Below are 26,704 nucleotides of genomic sequence, written 5' to 3'. Positions count from 1 at the left end.
ATCGGTGTCTCGAACCCGGGGCTCCCAGTCCTCAGAGGGACGAGCTAACCAGTCAGCCAAAGGGATATTCCCCTGGCCAAGGGCCAAGGCGTTCACCCCAGGGTTGTTACAATATTAACTTTTGAACTATTGACATTGTTATCCGTGCATCTAATCACTATAGGCTACTGGACAGGAGGGGGGGGGGGGGACAAGGAAAGAGATTTTTTGACAGCGTGACTTATGGTGTGGAAATTCGGGCTTTTGGAAGACGTGTGATGTAAGAGGTCATTGGCAATAGATAACCTTCTATTGTTCTTGTCATGGTTTGATGCTGGTTGACTTGAAAGAAGATGGGCTGGGCTTCAGTTGGAGAGGCAGATGCTTTCCTTGTTGAGTCAAACATGCCTGGCAGCTTCCGTGACAACAGAAGAACGAGGCTATGAAGAAACATGGGGATTCTGCAGACTATGGTTGAGTAGCCTGGGTAAACCCATCCCCCACGTGACCTGCTCTCAGACCTGTTCCCAGTCACTATGCTAGTGACTGGGAACTGAGAGAGCAGGTCACGTGGGGGCTGGGTTTACCCAGGCTAATGGTTGAGGGTCTTAAAACTCTCATCGGGTTCCCCATTAATCATTATCGTGATCAAATATAACTTTTTTTGTCTATAGCCTATAGCAATGAAGGTATGGTGCTTTCACAAATTGACTTCAGAATTGGCATTGCTTTTAGGCTATTTGATCTCACTTCACGTGAAAATCGCAGCTCTCTAAGTTAAAGTGTTGACAAAGTGTTTTCTACCTTATTTTCCATTTTTGAACTTGAAAGAGAATTATACTGTAGCGCCTTAATTGAATACGATTGGCCAAAAGCTTTTGACCAATCACATTGAATTAATTGCATGGGTTTCAGAGTGCTATCCTTTAACAAGTTCAGGGAATGACTGTGGCGCCCCCTTTTATAGCCATTTTATTGAAACTTTATATGCCTTGGGGTCACATATTTGCAAATTAATTTGTTAATTTTAATAACGGCCAAACGGTTCGTGCTTGTTTGGTTTATAGTAGGCTTATGTATCCACAATAGGCTACATGCACAACTTTTTTACTTCCTGAAATTAGTACAGCTTCTTTATTTCCTGTTCTACACTATTGGATGAACTGATAATCAGGTGCGCCTGATCATTGTTGTGACTGCAGCACACCTGACATTAATCAGTTCATCCAATAGTGATGACAGGAAATAAAGAAGCTGTACTAATTTCAGGAAGTAGTGGAGTTGTGCATGTAGCCCATTCGAGTGAAATAAAAGTAACCAACACACAATTAGTACAGCCATACCCAGTCCCCTCTGTAGGCCTACCTTATTCGTTTCCTTCAGCACAGCATGCTGGAAAGACTTGGTTCGGTCGGTCGGACTCGGTAGGGCAGGTAGCCACAGCTTGACTAGCAACAGTTGATTGAAGCTCGTCAGGGTTCCAGGTCGAGGCCAAGGGAGGGCAGCTACACAGCGCAGAATCTGGATTAATGTGGTGATCATCATCAGTCATCCGGTTGGCTTGCTTTTGAAATACTTCTTCTTTTGCCTCTTCATTTGTAACCTTGCTAGTAGACAATGCACATGATAGGTTGGTCAAATCACCTAGGAGGGGCGGTTCGTTTTAAGTACTGTCGATTTCGGCATGGGGGCCTTAGGAGGGGGTGACAGGGGTGAATTGAGTGAATTGACCCACTCAGTCTTCCTTTTGCTTTCTTTTTGATATCCAGATGACATATTCTTCTTCAAAACATAGGATAAGATATATATATATATATATATATACAGTCAATGGATAAGAGAGAAAGATGCTACTCACCAAGTCGCTCCCATCATGCAACACTCCCACACTTGAGTCTCTCAGGTCTAGTCTATCCAAATAGAACACATATCAAGAGTTTCCTCATTTTGGCACAAATGGGACAAAAACTGAAATAGCTTCGATGAAAAACGGTTCCACATCAAATGCAAAGTCGTGGAAAATCCAGATGGAATGCCCAGGCGGACATGGCTAAGACGTTCATCAGTTGGACTTGTGGTACGAGCGTTAGAATAAACCAAAGCAACAGATACATGTTGTGTGTTACAGTGCCAACATGGCTACACTGCCTGAGTAGTGGGAGGCCTTATTAGGAGCCCACCTGCTAAACAGAGAGAGAAATCATTTGGTCTACTTCTGGCTTCATGTTCTTTTCTGCTGTGAAAAAACAATAATAATATGAATATGAATATTAATAAACTTAGCTCTAACAAAGTACGTGTATGGGCAAATAAAAACAAGAAATCCAAACTTAATGGGGCTTGAATAGAAAGCACAAAGTATTGCTGAAGAGTTCTATGACAATTTAACTCATGAAGGGTTTATCAAATGAAAAGACAAATCTATAGACAACGCATGTGATGTAATTATCCAGTAGGACAAATGTAAAACGTTGGGGTAGAATCTTTATTCAAATAAATTAGGACAGTAATTCAACTTCTGAGTTGTGGCCAAGGAGTTTGAAGGAGGTCATACGCAGGTGAGGTACGCAGGGAAGGAGGCAGGTGAAGGTAGGGGGACATGGGAAGGGCAGAGATTGAGAAAAGGCACTTTGAGACTTTGAGTAGTAAGTGGACTGACAGACCCACGTGTCTAAATGTGTTCCGATGATTGAGCATAGAGAAGATCAATGGAAGTGCTCCTCAAAGGCCCACAGGAGAGCGTGTAAACAGGCTGGTTTCTCTGTACAACACCAGCCAAACGTTGGCCCCCCATCTGTGGGCAACCTGGGAGATTCAGATGTTTCTATAAAAGATATTTTGGGAGGCCCAGTCATGTCACCAGACCATCACGCCTAAACATGAAAACATCTAGGATGCTCTCAGCACCACTCTGTGGCTGCAACCTGAAACATCTAGGATGCTCTCAGCACCACTCTGTGGCTGCAACCTGAAGCTTTTCTGTAGTACACTCTAGGAGCCACAAGGTGATGCCAACGGGCAAACTTGATAAAAAGGAGGGTTATCACTGCTCTCAAGAGTAAAAAAGAAAAAAAAACTCTCTCCATCCAGTTCAATATTGTATGGGGACTTGGCGCCACCTGGCTACGTGATGTGGACAATTCATTACGACACACCAGCTGTGCACAGTCCATATAAGGGAAAAACGTGCATATTATTGTATTATTGTTACTAGCCTATAGACGTTAACGCACAACTCTACCCCCCGCCCCGCCGGGAAATGTGTGCGAGGGGGTGGAGGTGGATTGTCTATTTCACAATAGAATTATTATAAAGCTACTACAGAAGACATGGTCACTATAAGCTCTCAGACACTAACGTCAGAGTAGGAATATCATAGCTGCCATGACAGAAAAAATAAAAGTCTTGTTGGTCAATATCACAGCATCATAGCTTAGCTCACTGATCCAGAGCAGAGAATTGTAGCCTATCTGTGACAGCCCCCGAATCACATGCCGAAAATATGGACTCGTGAACAGTGCGTCGGAATGCATCGGGAACGTCGCAGTGTGACGTGTGCGTTATGGATTGGAACGTCGCAGTGTGACGTGTGCGTTATGGATTGGAGAAAAGTTTTGGGCAGTTCCTACAAGCCCGCCGCTTATATGGGGTGTACGGGAGTCCGTGCACAGCTGGTGTATCTTCTGCAAAAGCTCTGCATGTCAAATACACAGGAAGAGGTCAGGTCCCCAATACAAGTGGACAACTCGAGTGGAGAGACAAGATGTCCACACAAATAGTGACTCATGACTCACATTTTCAAACAGCCCCCCCCCCCCAAAAAAACAGCCGAACAGGACGTCAATTTCAAGTCAGGTGGTTTGGTGGGATAAATGCAGCCCCTGCCCAGGAGCAACAGAGCCCGGGTTTCTCTGTAGCTACACCCGGTGTCGCCGCCTGAGGAGGGGGACTGCCTTGCCTTCATGTTGGTCAGTACGACGAGACAAACCGGACGTCACTCTGGAACATTCACACGGTGTCTTTAACCAACCAAATAAATACAATCAAGGAGGCGTCACGTCTTTGTGCCGCCCGACATAACCACAAGGTTAGTAGCAGCTTCTGACTTCTCTGTAACACGTCAGAAACCCGTGGTCTGAAGGGACGGCACAGATCAGAAAACCATTGAAATGTCTCTTACTTGTCATGGGTTAAGTCTTATTAAGTGTTTGCCTAATTGGACAACGAGCGATCAAAGAGTATGAAGGGGAATAGGTTTAAATCCTGTTGTGCAGCGACTTAAAGCAATCTTCAACCCTATTTGTGCCATTCAATTCTCAAAACGGAGAGATAGGGTGAGGTTTGTGGAGAGAATAGGGTTGACGTTTCTGTGACGGTAAACCACCATTAACACAAGAAAGTCGGGTAGTGAAAGACTGCAGTTTATATTTAAGGAGAGTGCAAGCCATCAAAGAGAAAGCAACAGAAAATATCAACCACGGAAGACTTCTAAAGCCAATTTCTGTATAGATATAGACCCCTTTCAAATCAATGTTAGGATACATGATGACTTTTTTGTGGGCGGAGCGGAGGTGGAGGTATAAAGTAACCCCGGATTACGTTTTTGAAATTAGCCAGATTGGCCGACCAACACCTACAGACTTACTCAATGGATGGACGATCTGACAGGATTAGCTACTGTGGATAGAGAAACCAATCATAACATTATTAAAGAGAAACTGAGTGTGTATAAATCTTTAGATGCCCATAACTACGATGTCCTGAATCCGTAACCTTACGAGGCAGCTGGATTCGCGAGATCACGATCGTGCGAGAAATCCAAGTGTCCAGAGGCAGCTACGGGCGGGATTTCGGTGCGACGACGGCGAGAAGCGAGCCCGTGATAAGACGGTGATAGACAGATGATTCATCTAATCACCTGCCAGGTATTTTCGGAAAACACGCCCACCCTTTTCGAAACGGTTTCCAAAGACAAAGTCCCGGATGCTTCTGTGTAATAAACCATCTGGCAGTGGCAGGCAGCATCAGGTTACTTCCAGCGCGCACTGTAATGTAATCATGATGTAGGCCGTCAAGGGTTCTATAGTGAGTCTGAATTTAAAAGCTGGAAACTATTGGAAATATATAGAAATGCTTATTACCATTAATTTACAATGGTTAATTAATTGATTGCATTACATAATGAAAGGAACCATCCCTTCGTCTCATTTGTTATCTTGGCATCTACGTTTCTGTTGTTTTCTCTTTGAGGATAAGGAGAAGTACAGTACAGGTGGGGAAGGGGCAGGGGAGGACATCTTTCCATCTAGGAGAGGCGGTGGTGGTGCGGGTGGTTTTTTGAGCGTGTGGGGTGTGTTGGGCAGGCAGGTTTCTCTGTAGTACACCTACAGCCCACTGGGAGATTCGATGGCGCGTCAGTATTTGAGCTTCTTGGGAACCTCCCACGGAAAGATCTCACGGCCGAAGTGGCCATAAGCTGCTGTACTCTGGTATATGGGCTTCTTCAGGTCAAGCTCCCTAGGGGAGAGAAACAATGACTCAGTGGTAAATTGGGTACAAATGAAACGTCGTCATTACCAAAACTGAAATTGGATGCCGCACGATATACCTGACAATGACTCCTGGACGGAGGTCGAAGTTGTTCTTCACGATGTCCAGCAGCTCCTTCTCACTCCTCTGGGACGTCCCGTAGTGGAAGATGGAGATAGAGAGGGGATGGGCAACTCCAATGGCGTAGGACACCTAAAACCATTTTCAACGTTTATCCACAAACATCATACAATTTAGGGCTGGCTAAGGGAAAAATAAATAAAAATCAATATACCAACAATTACATCTCCCCGCCCCCAACAGAGGAAACATAACCAAGTTGCAAGCAGCACCATTTGCTTAAAGGAGAATTTTGGTTTATTTGAACCTGGAGCCCTCTCCCCACATTAATTATGATCTGACGACTCACCCAGTGTTCTCCGGTGCGATTCTGAGCCTCCTAGGCGTTGTTTTGAGCTCAATAGTGTCCGTCCTTGAATGGCGCTGCATCGGGGCCAGATGGCAGCGTGCTGTTACTCCATGTAAATAGACAGTTTTCTTCCCGTTTTGCAATTGGGATATGCACAAAATCGAACCATGTTGTAAGATTTCTAAATCTATTCTCCGAAAAACAGGCTGAGCTAGTCTTCTGCTTGTAGACAGGAGAAATGAGCGCAGGAGCTGGGCTTCCGTACACAGGCCAGCCGGCGGGAAAGTCTTGCGTGACTTGACGAGAGTTGGTGACACAGACCCCGGATGAGGATATGAGATCCCTGGTAAACACTACTGGAAACAGCCCGGTGGTGATTAGCATTCTGATGTTTCTTTAGGGATCATATAATGACGGTATGGGTAGAAAACGGGAAGAAAACTGTCTATTTACATGGAGTAACAGCACGCTGCCATGTGGCCCCGATGCAGCGCCATTCAAGGACTGGCTTGGACACTATTTACCTCACAACAACGCCTAGGAGGCTCAACATCGCACCGGAGAACACTGGGTGAGTCGTCAGATCATAATTAATGTGGGGAGAGGGCTCCAGGTTCAAATAAACCAAAATTCTCCTTTAATACAGTGACAAGATCTCTTAATCCTCACCTGGGCCAGAACCCGCCTGCAGAGCCCAGCTTTCACCAGAGACTTGGCCACCCAGCGGGCAGCATAGGCAGCGGAGCGGTCCACCTTTGTGTAGTCCTTCCCAGAGAACGCTCCCCCGCCGTGGGCGCCCCACCCCCCGTAAGTATCCACAATGATCTTACGACCCGTCAAACCGGCGTCGCCCTGCGGGGAAAGGGAGGGAGAGCAAAAGAGCCAAATATATTTTGCATAATTGTGTTCCTTTTTCACGGTTCAGTGGAAGCATTTTCTTCCACAGCTCCCTGAACTCAAGTCCAGAGATCTTTAGGTAAAGCCCTTAACCACATGTGCTCGCTGGAATTCCAAGCCAAATCCCAGAGACTTGTCCCGTTATGGAATGTGACCTGTTGAAACAAATCCTCTTGTTGGTGTCGACTGCGACTCAAGTCACACCTGCCAACATTGGCCTGTGAGAAAGAGGGAGGTTTTCTGGGGTATCGGAGAATGGCCTACCCTCAACGTCCCCCCGCCCCCATACAACCCTACACCATGAATTAATAGAACACAAGGGTGTAAAGTAAATTACTTTTAATTCGTTAAGATGGGAAGAATTCACAACGATTTTACATCTTCATCAGAGTGACTCTGAATGATCCTAATTGCTGCTGTCCTGCTCCTGTGACGCACTGGAACCTGCCTACCTCGCTAGCTAATTAGTCTTAAATTCATAGCTCACAATAAAATAAATAATAATAGAATAAAATAAACGTACAAAATGTACAAAAGATGTGATCAAAACTAAAGACAACATCTAAAATGTACATCACAAAAAAGATCAACCTCTGCCTCGCTGACTTGATCAGCCTCCGACACACCTCTCACAAGGAATATGTTAGCAGTTTAGCTTGTTTGCTAACATTATTTTTCCCACCGTGTTCTACGCTAAAGTCGGCCCGACATAGCTTGCAAAATGCATGGTGTTTGCTAAGATGAGGCTAGCGGTTAGAAACGGGGAGGTCTCGCACCAAGCGGACTTAAATCTGGACGCGTATTTCTTCTTCTCGGGACCTGTTTCATGCATTTTCAGACAGATCACAGATCTTTTGGAGGGTCTCGGGGTCTCACCTGCGGTCCTCCGATGACAAAGCGGCCGCTGGGCTGCAGGTGGTAGATGGTGTCTTCATCCAGGTAGGCACTGGGCACCACGGCTTCCACCACCTGCTCCTTCAGACAAGCGCGCATCACGTCCAGACGGACCACCTCATCGTGCTGCACAGAGACCACGACGGTGTGCACGCGCAACGGGAGCATGGCGCCGCGGTCCTGTTTGTACTGGACAGTCACCTGGGGGAGGGGTCAGAGGAGAGGAGGTTTGCTATGATAACAGACTGGGGGCGAGGTGCCCTGGGGCGAGGTGCCCTGTGGCGAGGTGCCCTGTGGCGAGGTGCCCTGTGGCAAGGTGCCCTGGGGCGAGGTGCCCTGTGGCGAGGTGCCCCTGGGGCGAGGTGCCCTGGGGCGAGGTGCCCTGTGGCGAGGTGCCCTGGGGCGAGGTGCCCTGGGGCGAGGTGCCCTGAGGCGAGGTGCCCTGGGGCGAGGTGCCCTGGGGCGAGGTGCCCTGGGGCGAGGTGCCCTGGGGCGAGGTGCCCCGGTGCCGTCTCACCTGAGTTTTGGAGTCTGGTCGGAGCCACGGGAGCGTTCCATTACGTCGCAATTCGGCCATCTTGGCATTGAGCTTGTGAGCCAGGACGATGGTGAGTGGCATACACTCCTCGGTCTCGTCGGTGGCATATCCAAACATCAGACCCTGTGGCAGAGATGCAAAAAGGGCCAGTCACAAACCATGTCACCAACACAGCTTCAACGAAATTACCACCGCATGTCTGGCTCCATCACCCAGCAGGTGGACCATAACACAAATGCAAAATGTTCACGACTGAGAAGAACCCTCTGACCTGGTCTCCAGCCCCCACGTCCTCCTCCTTGCGGTCCAGGTGAACGCACTGAGCGATTTCAGGGGACTGTTGCTCCAAAGCCACCAGCACATTGCAGGTCTTATAGTCAAAGCCTGTGGACGAGAAGAACTTTACTTTACTTTACTTTACTTTATTGGTTTATTGTGACGGGACAATGCACATTAATGGACATGTTCAGAAATACAGAAGCCTCTATATACGAAAACATGTAAATATGCCGGAGTTAGCTAATGCTAATTTACATCCGTAGTCCCCAATAAATATCAAAACAATCACTCATTACATTCATTCAACGCACAAACTGAGTCTCAGTTCATCTTTTTGCAACTAGAAGTCTGCTCTCAGAGTGCAGATCTCAGCCAGGCTCTGCTACGCCTAACCATAACGGAACCTAGACCAAAATAGACTACTTGCACAACTCCACTACTTCCTGAAATGAGTAGGGCATCTTGGTTTCCTGTCCTACACTATTGGATGAACTGATTAATGTCAGGTGTGCCTGACTGCTGCAGTCACAACAACAGTGATCAGGCACACCTGACATTAATCAGTTCATCCAATAGTGTAGGACAGGAAACCAAGATGCCCTACTAATTTCAGGAAGTAGTGGAGTTGTGCAAGTAGTCTATTGACTAGGCTAAAACCAAGCCTTACTAGTCTGCTGCGGGCCACATTTTGGCCTTTGTCGTGGCTCAAAAAATGACATCCATAGAAAGGTTTGGTCTCATTTTGAACCGGAGCATCTGCAGATTCATTCTATACCCGATAAGTTATGATCCACTAAAGTTAGGCATGACACGAGATGAATAAATCCCTGTGTCTGTTATCTTCCCCCGGGAGCGCCATGTTGTTGTCCATAGTGGAGCATTACTACCGGCCGGAGGAGGGAGGAGTCAGCAGTGAGACGGTCGTGGTTAATGACGGTATAAAACCGTCAATAAAATAGGTTTTTCAAAAAGTGTGAATCACCACAGCCACGAGAAGTCATTGAGCATACAGGCATAAATGTGCACAAAATGTATGAGGCTGATTGGTTTAGAATGTGAGAAAACACACACACACACACACACACACACACACACACACACACACACACACAATCTCCTCCACGTTTCCACCTGGCGTAGATAATTACACACCTCGTTATGGAAATGTTAGCCCCTGGCTCGCACAGGTTTGCACAAGTTTCCCAGCAGCACTATCTGTTCACACTCTCTGTACTCTTGTTTTTCTGATCCCCCACCCATTTTCTCCCCAATTGTACTTGGCCAATTTCCCCCTCTGCTTCCCCGTGGTCACTGATCTGGGGGAGAGCCGTAGACTAGCACCACGCTTCCTCTCTGACACAGTGGTCGAGCAGCTCGCCGATCACGGGCAAATAGCAAGGCGCGTTGCAGCTCTTCTCGTCCAAATTCACGTCACTCCTGGCTCCAAATAACCAAAATGAGGCTTCAAAACAGGATTCCAAAAACCAACGGTGAAAGCTCGCACCCGCTCACTGTCATCGCCGTACCGTACCTTTGGAGGAGTCGTCATAGCCGATGTGCTTGATCGTCTCCCTCACAATCTTCTGGTAGTCGACGTTGGCCCTGGAGGTGACCTCCCCTGCCAGCAGGATCATCCCGGTCTTAGCAACAGTTTCTGAGGACACAGAGACATAAAGTACAGTGTGACAGGACTTACAGCTAGATGAGAGTAAGTGAATAAGAATTAAACTGAGAATTAAGCACAAGCAGGTGAAAGGGGATTGAGCACACTGAAAACAACACATTGCAGGTTTTATCTTTTGAATAATAGGATTGAAGACTTTAAACATTTAAACCGATTAACTGAGCTTTTGATTAGGGGTGTCAAAATGAATCGTATAATCGATGCATCGTGATGCGGACGTGTGAATCGAATCGAAGACAGATTAATCGTTTATGTTTAAATTTCTGTTGACATTCAGATTTTAAAGCACTTTCTAAGTTAAAAAAAGGGACTTGATACTAAATATCATGTACAGTAATAATACAGAAAATTGAGGATTTGATACTTGGAGCTGCGATACTTTGAGCTGTATCGAGATGCATTGTGGAATCAAATCGAAGACAGATGAATCGTAATCGAATTGAATCGTGAGGCCAGTGAAGATTCACAGCCCTACTGATACAGTTTTACTGTATGTAGTATGTATGTATGGTAGGAACTATTTTCTTTCGACTGAACTACACCCACTAGCTGCTATAGCTACTAGTTCCTACTTCCTATGGTTCATACATGAAACTGCAGCTAGCAACAGCTAGAGCAGCAGTTAGGTAGCAGCTATCGGGTGTAGTTCGGTCGAAAGTAAATACAGTAGTTCCTACATGAAACTGCTGACAATAAGGTCTGTGGATTATCTTGAGTAACCGGGTCCTGATTTCGGATTTATTCAAATGTATATTTTTTGGCACTTTGAGCAGCACAAGCTGAGTGAGTACCATCCAGTTCCATTCATTTGAGAGAAGGCAGAGGGCCGATATCTCCAAAACTCAGGCAACTAACACAAAACGACCTCAACAGATAAATAGCACGACATGTGAGAGGGAAAATATGTATTTTGGATTTTAGGGTGAGTTGTCCCTTTAAAATAAAAGTGCATACAGTCGATATCAACAGAGCATAAACCCCTCACTGAGTGCACAGTTTATTTAAAGATGGACCACATCAGCGGGGAGTTTCTTAGAAGTCCACATACTGTACAGTACATACCACATGCTACTTTGGCATCGGGGTCCTGCTTGAGGTGGGCATCCAGCACAGCATCACTGATCTGGTCACAAATCTTATCTGTGGAGTGAAACAAAAGCAGGTTTAATGGATTTCATTTTCATTTCATTTCATTTCATTTATTTAATGTGACTCATTGACCATGATCACATGGTATGGAGCACAAACTAAACATACAAAAACAATAGACAATGGCACACGGCATGGCTAGTGCATATGTCATTTAAACAGAGGCAGGACATTCTTCAAAAAGGCACCTAGTTTACACATAACTCTTGGTCTGTCTGATGTAAGATCAGTTTAAACATAGATGGACGAGTTAAATTATATCTGGGTAAATATAACTCTGAAATTCAAAATAACTGCATTCTTGCATTCAAACAAAACATGATACTCATCTCCCACACAGCCATCACCACCACAGAGGTTACAGATCCTCATACTTCTATGCAGTCCTTTATATCTACCAACAACCTTGGGGATTCTGGTGTTATTAACCCTGAAGTTACACATTGCATGTCTATACCTTTGGTTTACATACAACAGATCATTTTCTAGTTTGAGTTCTATTTTTTAATTCTACATACAAGTCACAGGATGTTATGCTTCTGAGCTCACTTTGCCATTTCTGCATAAACTGATCCTTAAGACTTTGCTCAACAGTTCGCTTCAACCAGTCAATGTTGTTGCACTGCTGTGTAAGCCAGAGGTAAGACAAGCCACAGTCATCCAGAATCTGTTTGACCCGCACCACCCACGGCGACGCATAGATGCCAGAATTGTGCAAATCAAGCAGGCAGTTATACATGATACGGCTAAGTTTATTCTCCTTGCCTTCAATCAACCTTGCCCAGTAACCGATCATTCTTTTTTTGACAGTGACACAGAGTGGGTAAGTTAAGTTAAGTTATCCTTTATTTATCCCCATGGGGAAATTCATCCTCTGCATTTGACCCATCCTCTACTAGGAACCTTCCTAGAACTAGGAGCAGTGGGCAGCCGCAGTGCAGTGCCCGGGGACCAACTCCAGTTCTTTTGCCAGTACCTTGGTCAGGGGCACTGACAGGAGTGTTAACCCTAACATACATGTCTTTGATGAGACATGTATGTTATCTCCCCAGCTCCCCATAGACCATATTGTTACACGTTGTCATTTTAACTTTCAAAATGCACTTGAGAAATCTGAGGTGTAGCTTTTCCAATATAAATTTTTTTTTCCACACCTCCTACTAAATTATGTTAGAGGCAATGTTGTTTCCACATTAGTATGAGCAGCAGGCAGCAGCAGCTGCAAAACACTCGACTGGCAAAACTCCCATTTTCACTGTGACCCTCACAGCTCCAGGAGTAGTGGCGCCAGTGGCCTTACCAGATGCTACAACTAGGGATGGGCATTTCTAGCAAAAACACTATTCGAAATTCGCTGGCCAAATTCGAATTTAATTCGAATTTCGAAAATAAATAAAAAAATGTAAAAAAAAAAAAAAAAAAAAATTTTTTTTTTTTTTTTACATTTTTAATTTTTTTTACATTGACATTTTCGAAAATAAAAAACAGTTTTGACAATCATGAGTGGTTGTGGTTCATTAAATATTTAGTAGGCTCAGGTCTGAGTGCCAAAGGGGTGCCAAAGTCACCCCCTCTCCCTCTTCATGGGATTTCATCCGCCATTCATTTTTCCATAAACCTTGCTTAAAATGCTTATAGCGATTTGACTATACCGGTACTTAGAATCAGGGGAGACAATGCAACATTTCACTCAAAAAAAAAAAAATTTTTTTTTTTTTTTTTTTTTTTTCGAATTTCGAATTTCAATAATAAAAGTCGACCTTGATAATAACAACGATTATTCGAAAATTCGAAATTCGATGCCCATCCCTAGCTACAACCCATGTTACCAGACCGGTAGCGTGCTACTGTTGCTAATGGACAAACCACAGACTTTTTCGAACAGGTGAAGCAGACAACTGCAGACACATCAGCCCAATTGGTCCCACAAAGTAGGCCCATAGAAGTGCCATTCCATCTTCTTCTGTTAAGAGACCATCACACACCAACCTTAATTAACACATTCACTGCCAGACGTTTTTTTTTTACTGTAGTTAGCTTCTGCCAGAGGGGTTTTTTGAGGATTCTGGCTCATCTTTCAAGACCCGAGGATTCTTTTCTGCTAAGATTTTGTGAACACACAATATCTCAAAAGAACTAATAGAATGTGTGCTTTCTCTGTCTAAAAGAGTTAGTTTGTAGAGTTAGTAGTTATGTAAGCATTAGCAGTTGAATACAGCATGGTTTCAGCGTCAGAAAAATTATTCAGAGATAAACGGCTTTTTGTGAAATTCGATAGAACAGTCACTTTAACCATTCATTTTTGGCATCAGTAAGACGTCAGACATCTAAACAATAGTTTTGAACAGTAATTTCCTCCATAACAGCAGGAAACCCCCCTCTGCTTCCAACTCCTCCCTCCGTGGGCGTTCTTCTTGGCTGCAGCGGCCGTCACAAGCTTGTCACCAGTCTCACTGCTTTGCTGCTGCTGCTGCCTGTCTGCGCGGCCGCTGTTTGAGGAAGTCTGGATGGACTCGCTCGCTTCTTGGAGTTTTGTTTGAGAGCTTTGATGAAGCTTTTGCGATTCTGGTCATATTTATGCTGCGTGTTTCAAAGTGTGTTCCACCTGTAATCTATTATGCAAATTTGCAATCCCGCATCGCCAGCAATCAGCGCGAAAACGAAAGCGTTTTCCCCCATCCATTTTCATGAGAATGGCTGCTTTTTGCTTGCCTTCCTCTAGTCAGGAGAGCACTGTCGCCACTTAGTGGGTCGGTGGAATGGGTTGTAAACGTTCGGTGGCTCCAATAATTATATAAGAGATGTAAAAGGGTTAGATGCACATCCCACGGTCAAAAAAAAAAAAAAAAAAAAATTTTGACGGAGTAATACGTCAGTGGCAGTCAACCGTTGGATTTTTTTTGACGGAGTAATACGTCGTTGGCAGTGAACGTGTTAAAAGATCTGGCTAATTAATGTGTTGTTGACTATCTGCAAAGGTACATACCGTAGCCTTTAGAATATGACTCAATACCCTTTTTGATGCACTCTGGATGCCTCACTCTTCAATTCGGCATCCAGACACCATGCAGAACTTTATTTCAATCAAATCTCTACTTTTATAGCTTGTTCTCATTGCTAGTAGCTAGTAGTGCCCAAGTTATTTTGATAGTTACCTAACCAGAGTAGCACCAAAATGTGTATTTCTACTAGTTTGATAATGAAGTCGCTCTAGTTTACAGTTCTTGTATTTCTACAAAGTGGGCCTCCCTCATCTCGCTGACTTGTATTATGGGTGCTACAGTAGATGGGGTTTCAGTTTGTACTGCAGCCAGCCAGTGGGGGGCGCGGCGGGGGGGGGGGGGGGGGGGTCTCTCCCTGGAGGCATTGGCTTAAAAAAACACAAGAGGGCTTGTCTGGGACCCTTAGGGCTTAAGGGGTTTTAGCTTAAGGCTTAAGCTAAAACATATTCTCACGTGTAAATGAACGCTTTAAAGTGTAATAGCCATAGTAAGTGAGTACTGTTATTTATTTTTGTTTTAGGGCTTGATGCTAACCCATAGCTAACCATAGAGTGGATGTACCTATATTTAGGATGGTGGTAACTAAGCCTATAATCTGTTGCATTGGAGCAGCCCTACTCACTATGATAAATAGACTGAAAACTGCATTGTACTACAATGTTTTTTTTTTTTTTTTTTTTCTGTAATCAAATTTGATCCTGTTATTGGCCTTTACATGGCATGGTGCAATTTGTAACCCCAATGTAAGTTTTAAGTTTATTTTGAATATGCCATTTCTACTTTGGCAGCTACTTTGGCAATTGGCTCATGCCTCACTGTCGCCTATTATTAGGACAAGAATAATCAACTAAAATATGAATTGCAGCTACATCATCTAGCATTGCAACCACGCTTACTGGTTACTTAGCTCATGGCTTTTCCATCATTCCAAACAGCCCAGCGAGCATTTTTCGGTTGAAAAGACGTTTAAAAAACGTTTAGGGTCAACGTTGAAAAAACGTGCAAGGAAGGTTTGAAAGTGAAAGTTTTTTCACCCACTATTTGCAGACGTTTATTGAACGTTCAGATTTAGACCATATTTCACCAGGATCTTAAAGTAAAAGTTCAGCAGCGCACACGAGATTCGAACCCCGCTTTCCCACATTCAAGCCAGTCCGCTTAACGCACTGAGCTATACATTTTCTTATACTCTATAGAGAGCTGGGCACATATATACTCTATCTCGCACACAACTTGTAGACTACATGATTGTCGACGATCGGGAGTTAAGTTATTTTATGTGATGTGTACCAGACTATTATATTAATGTAACAGACTAAAATTATGTTGTGTGTGTGTGTTGTCTATAGGCTGTAGCCTATGGCTTCAGAGGTTACTTCATTTAACACCAGAGACTGAGGAGGTACACAGAGCCTCGTATACAGTCTGTTACAATAACATAGTGCCCAGAGCACCTCGTTCCGCACTTGGTGCAGACCGGTGCAGACTTGCTTTGGTCTAGTCTAGTCAGTCACGGTTAGTATAGCTAGCAAGTAAGTACTTGCGCATGCACGTTGCGGCAGGAACTGAATTCATTATTTTATAGTATTGCGCTAAACTATTAACCATAGTTGTGTCCTGGAAGCTTTTTGCTGGCACCACATAGCCTATATAGTCCCATATTTATGATATTTCATGTGACATAAAATGCGTTGAAATGTAGTTTTCGTATAGACCAGATTTCAACTCTCAGTTACACAATAAAATGGACAAATGCCAATCCACACACTATCAATATTGCCTCTATTCCAAGCTACAACAAATGTTTAACAATATGATGAACCAAATTGTGTTTTTTTACACGTTGACGTTGTAACCGCATTTTAGCCGGTTGAAACCCAGCTAGCAGATCATGGGCGGGCCGCCGGCGGCAAGCCGGAGACCAATTCGGCGGGCCACCGTCGGCAGCCGCAGCGGCTCCGCTGCGGTCGTGCTAGTCGGTGAAACAGCGGTCCGCCGGGGTGGCTCGCTGGCGGTCCGCTGGCGGCACCAGCGTACACAGCCAGCGGCCCTTGCACGGCACGCTGATGGCATGCCGCTGGTATTGCACCTCCCAGCCCCCATATACATTGTTATGCTAATGCATGCATGCAGTGCTTCTCCACTGGCAGGGCTCCCTTCCTCTCATACTTAAATATGGTGGTAATTTCTGAGGTAGCCTATTTGGTTAAAAAAGGTTGAGAACCACTTCAATAATGCACATAATTACAATGATTTAAATGATAACATGTGAGTATTCATACAACAATAATAATTTAAAGGAGAACAGATCCGTGAACTTTTGTTATTTTATTTATGGACATAAGAAATCAATCAAAGGATGATGATTTGACAACTGTGCATTGCAAATAGCAAAAAACTTGACAACTCTGTAGCTATATGTTGCATATTATGTAGGCTATATATTAAAAAAAACACATCAAGCCAAAAATAATGTATAAAAAAAAACAAAGCAAAGCAAAATCTGCCTTAAATAGTGCAATAGTCAAATAAAACAGTCATAAAGATACAAATAGAAAACAGGCATAAAGTCACGCACAGCAGCACATCATAGATATTCCTTTTCCACCGTGTTCCAAAAAGTAAATTTTATATAAAATTGTGTGTTATTATAGGTGGGTAATTATCAAGGACTGTAATGATTGTAAGTCAATACTAGCAGGGGGAGTCTAGTATATAAATAAACAATAGTCTCAAGATTCAAGCTTACTTAATAGCCATAATGAACATGTTACAAATGAGGAATTTGTCTTTGTGCAGTATGCAGCGCAGCAATACAAATCAGGCAGACAGAAAGGCAATTTTCAAATTAATTTGCATTAAAGTGCAAAGTAACAGACCTTGAAAGTGACATAGTGGAGTCCATGTAAATGTCCGTGGCGTGTAATAAGTCCATAAAATGCCCAGTAAGTCCTTAAGTGATGTGTAATGGTTGTGTCCATGGCCGTGGGATAATAATGTCCATATGAAAGATGTCAAGTGTCTTCAAGTGTCTGTGGGATAAGTCCATGGGGGGCATGGGCTTGTGGAGGCTTTCGGGTCTCATTGAAGAGGCGGATAGCCAAGTCCGAGTCACGAGTGCCTCGAGTCGAGTCACGAGTCCTGGACTTGGACTCCTGGACTCGAGAACACTTGCAGGCAGAGGGAGTCACAGGTCTTTTTCTCTTTGACGGCGTTGCACGTGGTGGACAAGGCCGGCTCCTCCGAAACCCAGCTATGCAGCGGAGAGAGATGGACGAGAGGTGAACAAGAAAGATTGAGGACATGAAGACTAGTCATTACAGTTTGTTGAAGTACAATTTTATATGTATTAAAACAAAAAGGGGGGCGGGGGGCACACACACACCTACACATGGAGGCATTGTGACATCACTGATGCAATAATATTTAGTGAGAGCAACACACACACACACGGGCGTGCCAATAGGGCAGGCGAGGCCAAGCTACGGCTAAAGAAATAATAATTTTCCATAAGAATATTTATAAAAAATAAAATAGAAACCTTACCTTTAAAACTATCTACGAGGTCTTGAAGTTGCCACTCCGCCAATGTGTCTCTGACAAAGCTGTCCATTGGCCCAACCTGAAACAAACAAAGGGAGCTACATTAGAAAAATAAAATAGCTATTTGAATGCCTTTTATGATGCTGCTAGGAGGGATTTTTGAGCTGATACCTATAACAGACAAATATCTGCTTCTCTTGTCCGATAAGCGATAATAATTTCACATTTTTGTATTTATGCAGCTGCTGGACTCTAGCAGCTTCATATGGCTCATCTCAAGCCTGTTTGGTCCAAAATAGAGCTTGCATCAGTGTGGGGGTAAAAGGAAATAAATAATACAAACGATTTACAGACTAACAGTCACAGACTGTAACGGTCTGTAACGTTAGTTTTGATCTCATCTTACATGGCCGTGCACGCAAACAGAAGAATATGCACGCAGTAAATTAACGTGAGCAGCAACACACTAACAATGGGCTGTACTCTGTAACGTTAGTTTAATCAATTGTCTGTTTATAGCCGCGAAAGCAAACGGAATTATGTACGTTAACGTTAAACGGCCGAATAACACCGTTAATGGTGTATTGATATATCCAGAATGAGCACAAAATAGATGTTTGCAACCGATGCCTTTTTACGTTTTACTCCAAGAAACGTGGAAGGTTTTTAACAAGATGTAGATGGCCCATGCATTTCTTCACTGGGTAGAGTGGCTAACGCTAGCCTCTGCTACTTGTAGGCCTATGTGTAACACAAAAAGCTGACTACACAACGACATTTAACTATTAGCCATCTAACTTGTTGTTATCTGCCTAACCAGCGAAATGGCTAATGGTAAGATCGCAGCAGAGCACAATAGGATTTACAAATATAGCGTTAAATATTCTTACCGATCTGCTTTTCAAAGAGCCCCGAAGTTTTCAGTGTTCTTTGTTGTCGTGCACGTCTTGTTTTTCTTGTGATGAAGTTGCAAGAAGGCAGCGGATGATCGCCACCAACCGGTCTGTTATTGTCCGTATATCGCTTTTATAATCAGTCCTGTGTTTTGTAGATAGGTGAAGACAAGTCATGGTTTAAAACGACTTTTTCAAAGATTGTTGCTATCAGTACTCGGCGCATGTTTGCTTCCTGAAATCCCATTCATAAAATGGCGCCAGGACACACGTAGCCTCAATGGCCTGGACGCAGACACAACGTCACACTACGGCAACGCAAAAGTGCCAAAATTCTTCACTTCCCATCGTCACTCTCAACCCCCCCCCCCCCCCCCCCCCTCCCTCCCAATAATCTTTATTTCAAACTGTTAACATTACACACACAAAAACAACATCAGACAAATGGATACAGATGAGACATGGGGGGGGGGGATATATAGACTGCAGTGCAGACCTGACCAGTGTAATAAAGTAGAGAGAGAGAGAGAGAGAGAGAGAGAGAGAGAGAGAGAGAGAGAGAGAGAGAGAGAGAGAGAGAGAGAGAGAGAGAGAGAGAGAGAGAGAGAGAGAGAGAGAGAGCCATCATCCTGCATCTGGCTGAAAAATATAACACTGCATACCCAGTGAATAAATGACCCACGTTTATTCTTCTTGGACATCTACCTATTATTATTTGCACTTTATTTATTTATTTATTTATTTATTTATTTATTTATATTCCAGGGACAAAACAATTGTTCCAGAGGTTAAATTAGGCTACAACTGGGTAGACACAGCCCTGTTGTGCCTTAAATTTTGTGTAGGCCTATACAATATTTTGCCAAAAATATGTTGCTATCTTCTATAAACATTCCAAATTTGACATGTTCAAGTAGAAATGCATCAATGCTAGATTATCCATAAATTAAAATTAGGCCAATTATAAGTAATTTTGCAGGGGAAAAAAGTGATCTTTTGTCTCCACATCTGTATTGCAAAATTCATACAGATTCACATTCTACTCCTAAAATGATTTTTTCCCCTTTGTGTACACACACACACACACACACACACACACACACACACACACACACACACACACACACACACATACAGATCCTTTAAAAAAAATTGAATATCATGGAAATAACATGGATAACCGTGGACTTCAGCGGATTGTCAAGCAAAGACGATTCAAAAAATTTGGCAGAGATTCAGAGGGAGTGGACTGAGGCTGGAGTCAGTCATAACTGAGAAGTAACTGCTGATTTTCTTCACACTATAATACTTTCTTGAAATACTGTATTGGGGGTCTTCTGGAGCTGTAGGCCAAAATTATGAAAAATGAAACAAATAAAGGCTAGAAATATTTCACTTTGTGTGTAATGAATCTATAATCTATGAAAGTTTCACTTTTTGAAAGGAATTATGGAAGAAAACTTTCCATGATATTCAAATTTTTGGGAAAGGATCTGTGTGTGTATATATATATATATACATACTTATAGTGATCAACTGCTTATATTGATCAAAAACCTTGGTCCTGAATTATTCCGTGCTGTTATGAATAATTTGCTTATAGTGATCAATACTCTGCTTACAGTGATCATTTTGGGCCTTGTCCCACCTGAGAACAATGGATTTTTTTTTTAATTACAGTAATTTTATTTATTTATTTATTTACTTACAAACTGCCAGAAATGAGCTTTTTGATTAAAAAAAATCTACAGAGGTTCTCAAAGTGGGGTCCAGGTACCCCCAGGGGTCCTTGAGGGGCTTCCAGGGGTATACCCAGCAAAAAAAGTAATTCATTTTCAGAAGAATTCCAAAGATAAGTAACACAATGACAGAATGCATGAGTATTTTGGTCATGGGTTTCATACACTTTATATTATAAAACATTGTGACGACCACACATGGGAGGGTAGTCACAAAAGCTAAAAATCATATCAGTTGGGACAAAATATTATCAAATGAGGCTCCATTGTCTAATTTGTGTCAGTTTAAAGTTTGAGAACCACTGCACTAGACATCAAGTCAAGTGGCTAGGCCATGGATGCACTATCAAGCACATAAGCTATAGACCACTTTGCTTGGTCATTCAAAACCATTCAAAGTCCAACATCCATCCGGTTGTATTTTAATTTGCTCTGGTTTACGACTCAGGCGTGAACAATTCAATAAAGTGAATTTATAAGCTATTGATTTTGATTTCTGGTATTCAAAGAACATTCCAACACAGGTGATTAGAAATGTTTGTCCACTATGTTTTTTAATTCAAAGACTAACCCAAAAATTTGAGAGAACAACATAAATAAAAAGTAAATGCTGCACGGACAAAACAATTACTACAGAAATTAAATAGGCTACAATAAACTTCTCAAATACAATGTATAATTTTTGGGCATTTGTGTTTTTCATCCATAGGCCTATAGAGCTTTGGAAAATCTTGCTAAGTTCATTTTCGAATGCTGTGAAGGTATTTTTGCCTTTGTGTAGCCTAATAAAAACAGAAATCCATTAAATAGTCTCTTTCAAACAAAAGAGAACAGAACTTAGCCCATCGTTTCAAATTAGAGCTATAGTTTCATAATGCTTATGAATGCAGTTTAATGGATGGAGTATCTTGGCCTATCTGCCGACGGCCAGACACCAGCGCCCCTCCAGCGCTGATGTGGTACTTAGAGAGGGAAAATTCTTGGCGGCTTGCCGACGGCCTGCCGCTGCTAGCCCTCCAGCGGCATTCCGCCAGAGTGAAGGTAGCGGCATCCTCCAGTGGGCCGCCGGATGGCCGCTGAAGGAATGCCACCGCCGCCCGGCCGCTCAAAATGCGACCACGGGCCACTAGCGGCAGCGGCAGATTGCTAGCTGGGAAAGAGGGTGAAATTAGGTCTTAGACGTTCAAACCCAATATCACCCAGATTTAAACTAAAAATCAACGTTGAAAAAACGTTTTGTGCTCGCTGGGACTGGGAGGCAACAATTATTTTTGAAATTCCATTGCATTATACCTTTTTTACCACAACAATTTTGCTTCCAATCGTCAAACCACCGATAGGCTAATGTAATAATGCAGACGACGTTACATTTGTTTGCTGTCTTCAATGAGAAACTGGGTCACTCAATAGTAGATTCCTGGAAGAGATGATGTAACCCGAGCGACAAGATGATAACAAACCGAGTCAGATCGCTCTGCACCTGTCGAGCACATGTTACAGTAAACATGATGCAACGCCGATGTTTGCTAGCTCTGTGCTGTGTTTAGGCAACACAAACTGAACGGATCAACTATCAGTGATACCCGTGGTTGTGATATATAATATATATGGACGAGAATAATCGTCTGTTTTAATAAACTGCATCAGCAGCATATTATGTGACTGACAGAGCAGCTGACGGTCGGACAGCCGCTCTGGTCCTGCAGTTAGCTAACAGTTAGCTATTGAGCTAACCTTGCAGAATAACAAGGCATGACCTTGTATTAGAGGCTAACGCTGTTAAAGCTAATTGTTGTGATCGAATCTGGTCCAAACAGGTACAAAGTAAACTCACCTGGATGTCCCTCTCCGACAGATTCAGAAGTAAAGAGGAAACAGTCTTCATCATCAATGAGCGAGTCATGAAAGCCGTTCATCTTAACGAATAAACCCGCTGGAGAAGACACTAGCTAGCAAACTAGCAGTTTCAGTTATGCGAGCTCAGTGTGTCCGGTTGAATAGTTGTCTAACGTGTTGTGTGTTATATAGGCTCCTCTGGATGACGAAGCCACATACGCCGGGGTTGGTTAGGTAAAAATCAAATGCGGACTGGGATGGAGGGATCTGAAGACACAAGTTCCTTCTTCTTCTACTTGTTTTTTCTTCTTCTTCTTTGGTGTTTAATGGCGGCGGTTAGCATCCAAAGTGTTGCATTACCGCCAACTACTGGATTCAAACTGAACTGAATTGAACTAACATACTACAACTCTCAGAGGTTTGAGAGAGCCTAAAAGCTTATCTCAACAACTTATGCACACCATCTCCAGAAACCCCCACCACAACACCCAGAAATCGTTTCAGGCTTCTTTTCCACTCCAGCACCATAGCCAAAAATGCCATGCTTCCTGGCTGATTTGACCTCTTTAGTTTCCTGTCTCACCTCCTCATGCCTAGGCCTCCTCCCAGATCTCTCTCCCTGACTGACACAAGTTTCTGGACCAACTCCTGCATTGTAAATGTGTGGCAAACAGGCCCGGTTCTACGGGGGTGCAAAAGCACGCATTGCACCCTTATTTTTAATTGTCTGCATGCTCAGTTGAAAAGTAAAAAAAAAAAAAAAAAATGCTGCAGCTGCACACTTACTGTTTAAACTTGAATTATAATTGTTGTTTTTCTTGGTTCTTTGATGTGAATTATGGCTTTTTGGCACCTATATGTAACCTTTTAAGGTTGAGATAATTGTATTATCATTATATTGTCCAAATATTTCAATAAAGCGCTTGAAACACTTGAAATATTCTTGCTTGGGTGGTATCATTCTACTTGAACTGGTAAAATGTATTATTTTTAGTAAAATAACATGTCAAATTTGGACTTCATTGATACAAACAGAGGTGTAGCTAGCTAAACATTGTTTTTGTACACTTGATGTTTTATTTTCTCGTTAGTCTGATTTTCAAAACCTTGAGCACACCCAGTTTTGTAATAATAATCTCAGAGTGTACTGTATAGTCTAAATAATGCCATTGAAAAAGACTAACGTGGTGTCAGTTAAATTAATATTAAATTAATATTGACCGATTAGCTAGAATGACTGGTGTGTGGTTTTTATCTATGCACACAACAAAGGGACATACCATGCAGCAGTCCAAAGCAACAGGTTAGCACAGCCTTCAAACCACTAACAAACTGGGTAGGGCTGTGAGTGTATGGTGTAAGTCCTGGTGATTGGCAGCTGAGTGCTGCTGATGCGCAAGTGGCAGAGAGGTGAGGATGTGGAGGATTCTGGGGAATGGAGTCCTTACCATTCATCTTGGGGTTTGGTACATAACTGTCATGTTGCTGTAGAGAAGAGCCAAACAGCAGGGAACAGTAATTAGTGCAATTGCAAATTGCCTAATAAGACTTGATTAAATTGCTATGGGTGTTGCCTTGTTTGGTTGTTTGGTGAAGGACTGTGATCTTTAAAGTGATAGTTCACTTTGGTAGAACATCTTTGATTTATTAGTAGCCCCTACATCACAGAACATATTGCTCCTCACTTGGCACCACTCACCCCCTATACCTTCATTTGAAAACCTAATTATAAAATGATACCTCTCAAACATATTTACAAACCAAGAAGAGGAGGCAAACAGAGGTAATATAAGTGTGTCAGACTTTCTATGAGGTAATTAGGCCGGTTTCCAATTAACATTGATATGAGGAGGAAACACATGTGCATGCCAGTTGTTACAGTGGATCTGTAATGAAAGAAGTGTTGGCAGTCTACATAGACCACTTCTGAATAATTAACTGTTAAATGTTTGCAACTGTTTTAGGACCACTATCAGCAGTCCTGAATGAAATGTAACCAAGCCATGTTTATTGTTTACAGTGGTAGATTTGACGTTATAATGCCTTATTTTTGGCTGTCAATCAGACTTATAAACTATTAATCTAGTAGCCTACACGTGGTTCTCCACCTTTTTAAACCAAGTACCAGCTCAGGCATTATTACCACCATATGAGAGTATGAGAGGGAGGGAGCCCCGCGTACCACCAGTGGCACCCATACCACAGGTTGAGAACCAATGCTGTCATGCTTATTCTACAATAATACCCGTTCTGTTTGTGCAGCTTCTTACGCATCCTCTCACTTGTGTCTGTGTAGCTTTGGCTTTAGATCGGCTTGCTAATCCAAAGAGTCATTATCTTTATTGCAAACATCACGACAACTCCCTATAAGCTGTCTGCACCAATCTGGGCCAAGTAGAAACCTCAACATCTACTTTGTCAAGACCCCCCCCCCCCCCCCCCCCCCCACCCACACACACACACACACACACACACACACACACACACACACACACACACACACACACACACACACACACACACACACACACACACACACACACACACACACACACACAAACAACACATACACAATTATGGGTGTGATGTATACTGACTATTATTATTTTGGATGATTGGCAGTTTATGCAACACCTCAGCAAGGATTTCCCCATGCACTGGATAAACTCTATCAGCTCCTGTCCTGTCTCAAATAGATACTTTATTTTTATATCTGACAACACACACACATGCGCACACACACACACACACACACACACACACACACACACACACACACACACACACACACACAAGCACGCACACACACACACACACACACACACACAAATATACTTCTCCCTGCCAGTGTGAGTGGTGTTCATCGAATATCTTTCTGATACTTTGAGTTTAGTTTGTTTTTATTTTTGTTCTCACACTCACACAATTAAAATAGCAATGACTGCTTTGAGACCAAAGCAAAATCCAAAACAACCACAACAGTGTCGACATCAACTCACTGAGCTCTATAGGCCAGGGGCTGTATTCAAAAAGCTGCTAAGAAGAAGAGCACTGATCTAGGATTACTAGTCGAGTCACATGGCCACACATCAACTTTAGGATGACTGCGCCGGTCAAATGGCCTATATCACGATTCTTAGATATATTGTTTATTCTATGAATACAGGCCGAGAACTATAGAGTGTAAATGTTAAACTCTCACCTGGTCCAAAATGTGTGTTTCACACATTTTCATTTCAAACATTTTACACATAGGGCTACACACACGCACACACGCACACGCACACACACACACGCACACGCGCGCACACACACACACACAGACGCACGCGCACACACACAGACGCACGCACACGCACACACACACACACACACACACACACACACACACACACCAATATGTGAACTATGATACCATCAATACTTCTGAGGTGTTACACAACATCAGTCCAGGGTCCTGATTTTGATAGAAGATTATTGTCACGGATCCATTTCTGTCAATAATATAAGGATAATGTCCATCTCAGATCTGCTCTGACTGACTTTGGTTTCACATTTAGCATGTCTGTTTACATAATGATATAGATTATTAGATTAGAGTCTATAAAAGCACTTGTTGGGAGTCTCCAAAGTACACATAGTGTAAGAGATGGAGTCACTGATGTCAGTTGAGTTCAGGAATAGAGAACCGGGCGGGGCTACGATGCGGAATGTTGCGGAACTACATTACGAGTCATAACGTGTGCTGCCTCTAGGAGCACAGTGACAGTGTGGGGTCAGACTAGCCTCTGGATGCATGAGCACAGTGACAGTGTGGGGTCAGACTAGCCTCTGGATGCATGAGCACAGTGACAGTGTGGGGTCAGACTAGCCTCTGGATGCATGAGCACAGTGACAGTGTGGGGTCAGACTAGTCTCTGGATGCATGGGTATTGCCTGGGAGCACGTACTCTCTAGAGCTGCAACGATTAGTCAATTAATCGATTAGTCCATCAACAAAATTAATCACCAACTATTTCTTTATAATTGATCAATAATCGTTGAGACTAATTTGTAAGAAAACGGGGTAAAAATACTAAAATAATCTCGTTCCAGCTTCTTAAATGTGAAGAGACTTTCAGGTTTCTGTAGTCTTTGATCACAATTAGCTTTGGGTTGTGGACTGTTGGCCAGGACAAAAGAAGACATTTAAGGATGTCATCTTGGGCTTTGGGGGAAAAGCAATCAACCTCTTCACTATTTTGTGACATTTTACAGATCAATGACTAATCGATTAGTCAAGACACTAATCGATAGATTAATCTATAATGAA

General features: G+C 43.1%; 1 protein-coding gene and 1 long non-coding RNA gene across 3 annotated transcripts; both read right to left on the bottom strand.

Annotated features, from left to right (window-relative positions):
* Nucleotides 1-2,489: 2,489 nt before the first annotated feature.
* mat2aa (methionine adenosyltransferase 2Aa) lies at nucleotides 2,490-22,536 on the bottom strand. Of its 2 annotated transcripts, XR_014553618.1 has the most exons (10): nucleotides 22,391-22,536; nucleotides 11,293-11,370; nucleotides 10,078-10,200; nucleotides 8,539-8,651; nucleotides 8,247-8,390; nucleotides 7,712-7,930; nucleotides 6,608-6,790; nucleotides 5,588-5,721; nucleotides 2,948-5,496; nucleotides 2,490-2,903 (listed from the first exon to the last, which is right to left on the bottom strand). XR_014553618.1 is itself a non-coding variant. In XM_083657448.1 (9 exons), the coding sequence occupies exons 1-9, from the start codon at nucleotides 22,470-22,472 to the stop codon at nucleotides 5,394-5,396; spliced, it is 1,179 nt and encodes a 392-aa protein (XP_083513574.1). In that variant the 5' UTR covers nucleotides 22,473-22,536; the 3' UTR covers nucleotides 2,490-5,393. The 2 variants fall into 2 exon arrangements, 1 of the variants encoding a protein (XP_083513574.1); XM_083657448.1 differs by having other exon boundaries at nucleotides 2,490-5,496.
* LOC310795609 lies at nucleotides 16,724-19,050 on the bottom strand. The gene is made up of 3 exons (XR_014553633.1): nucleotides 18,815-19,050; nucleotides 17,928-18,003; nucleotides 16,724-17,634 (listed from the first exon to the last, which is right to left on the bottom strand). It is a non-coding gene; the product is annotated as an uncharacterized lncRNA (long non-coding RNA).
* Nucleotides 22,537-26,704: the final 4,168 nt, after the last annotated feature.

This window comes from Poromitra crassiceps (assembly GCF_964638095.1).
Source record: "Poromitra crassiceps genome assembly, chromosome: 21".
Classification (NCBI taxonomy): Eukaryota; Metazoa; Chordata; class Actinopteri; order Beryciformes; family Melamphaidae; genus Poromitra; species Poromitra crassiceps.
Note: the sequence above shows the minus strand (reverse complement) of the source record. Positions and strands in the feature narration are given on the sequence as shown.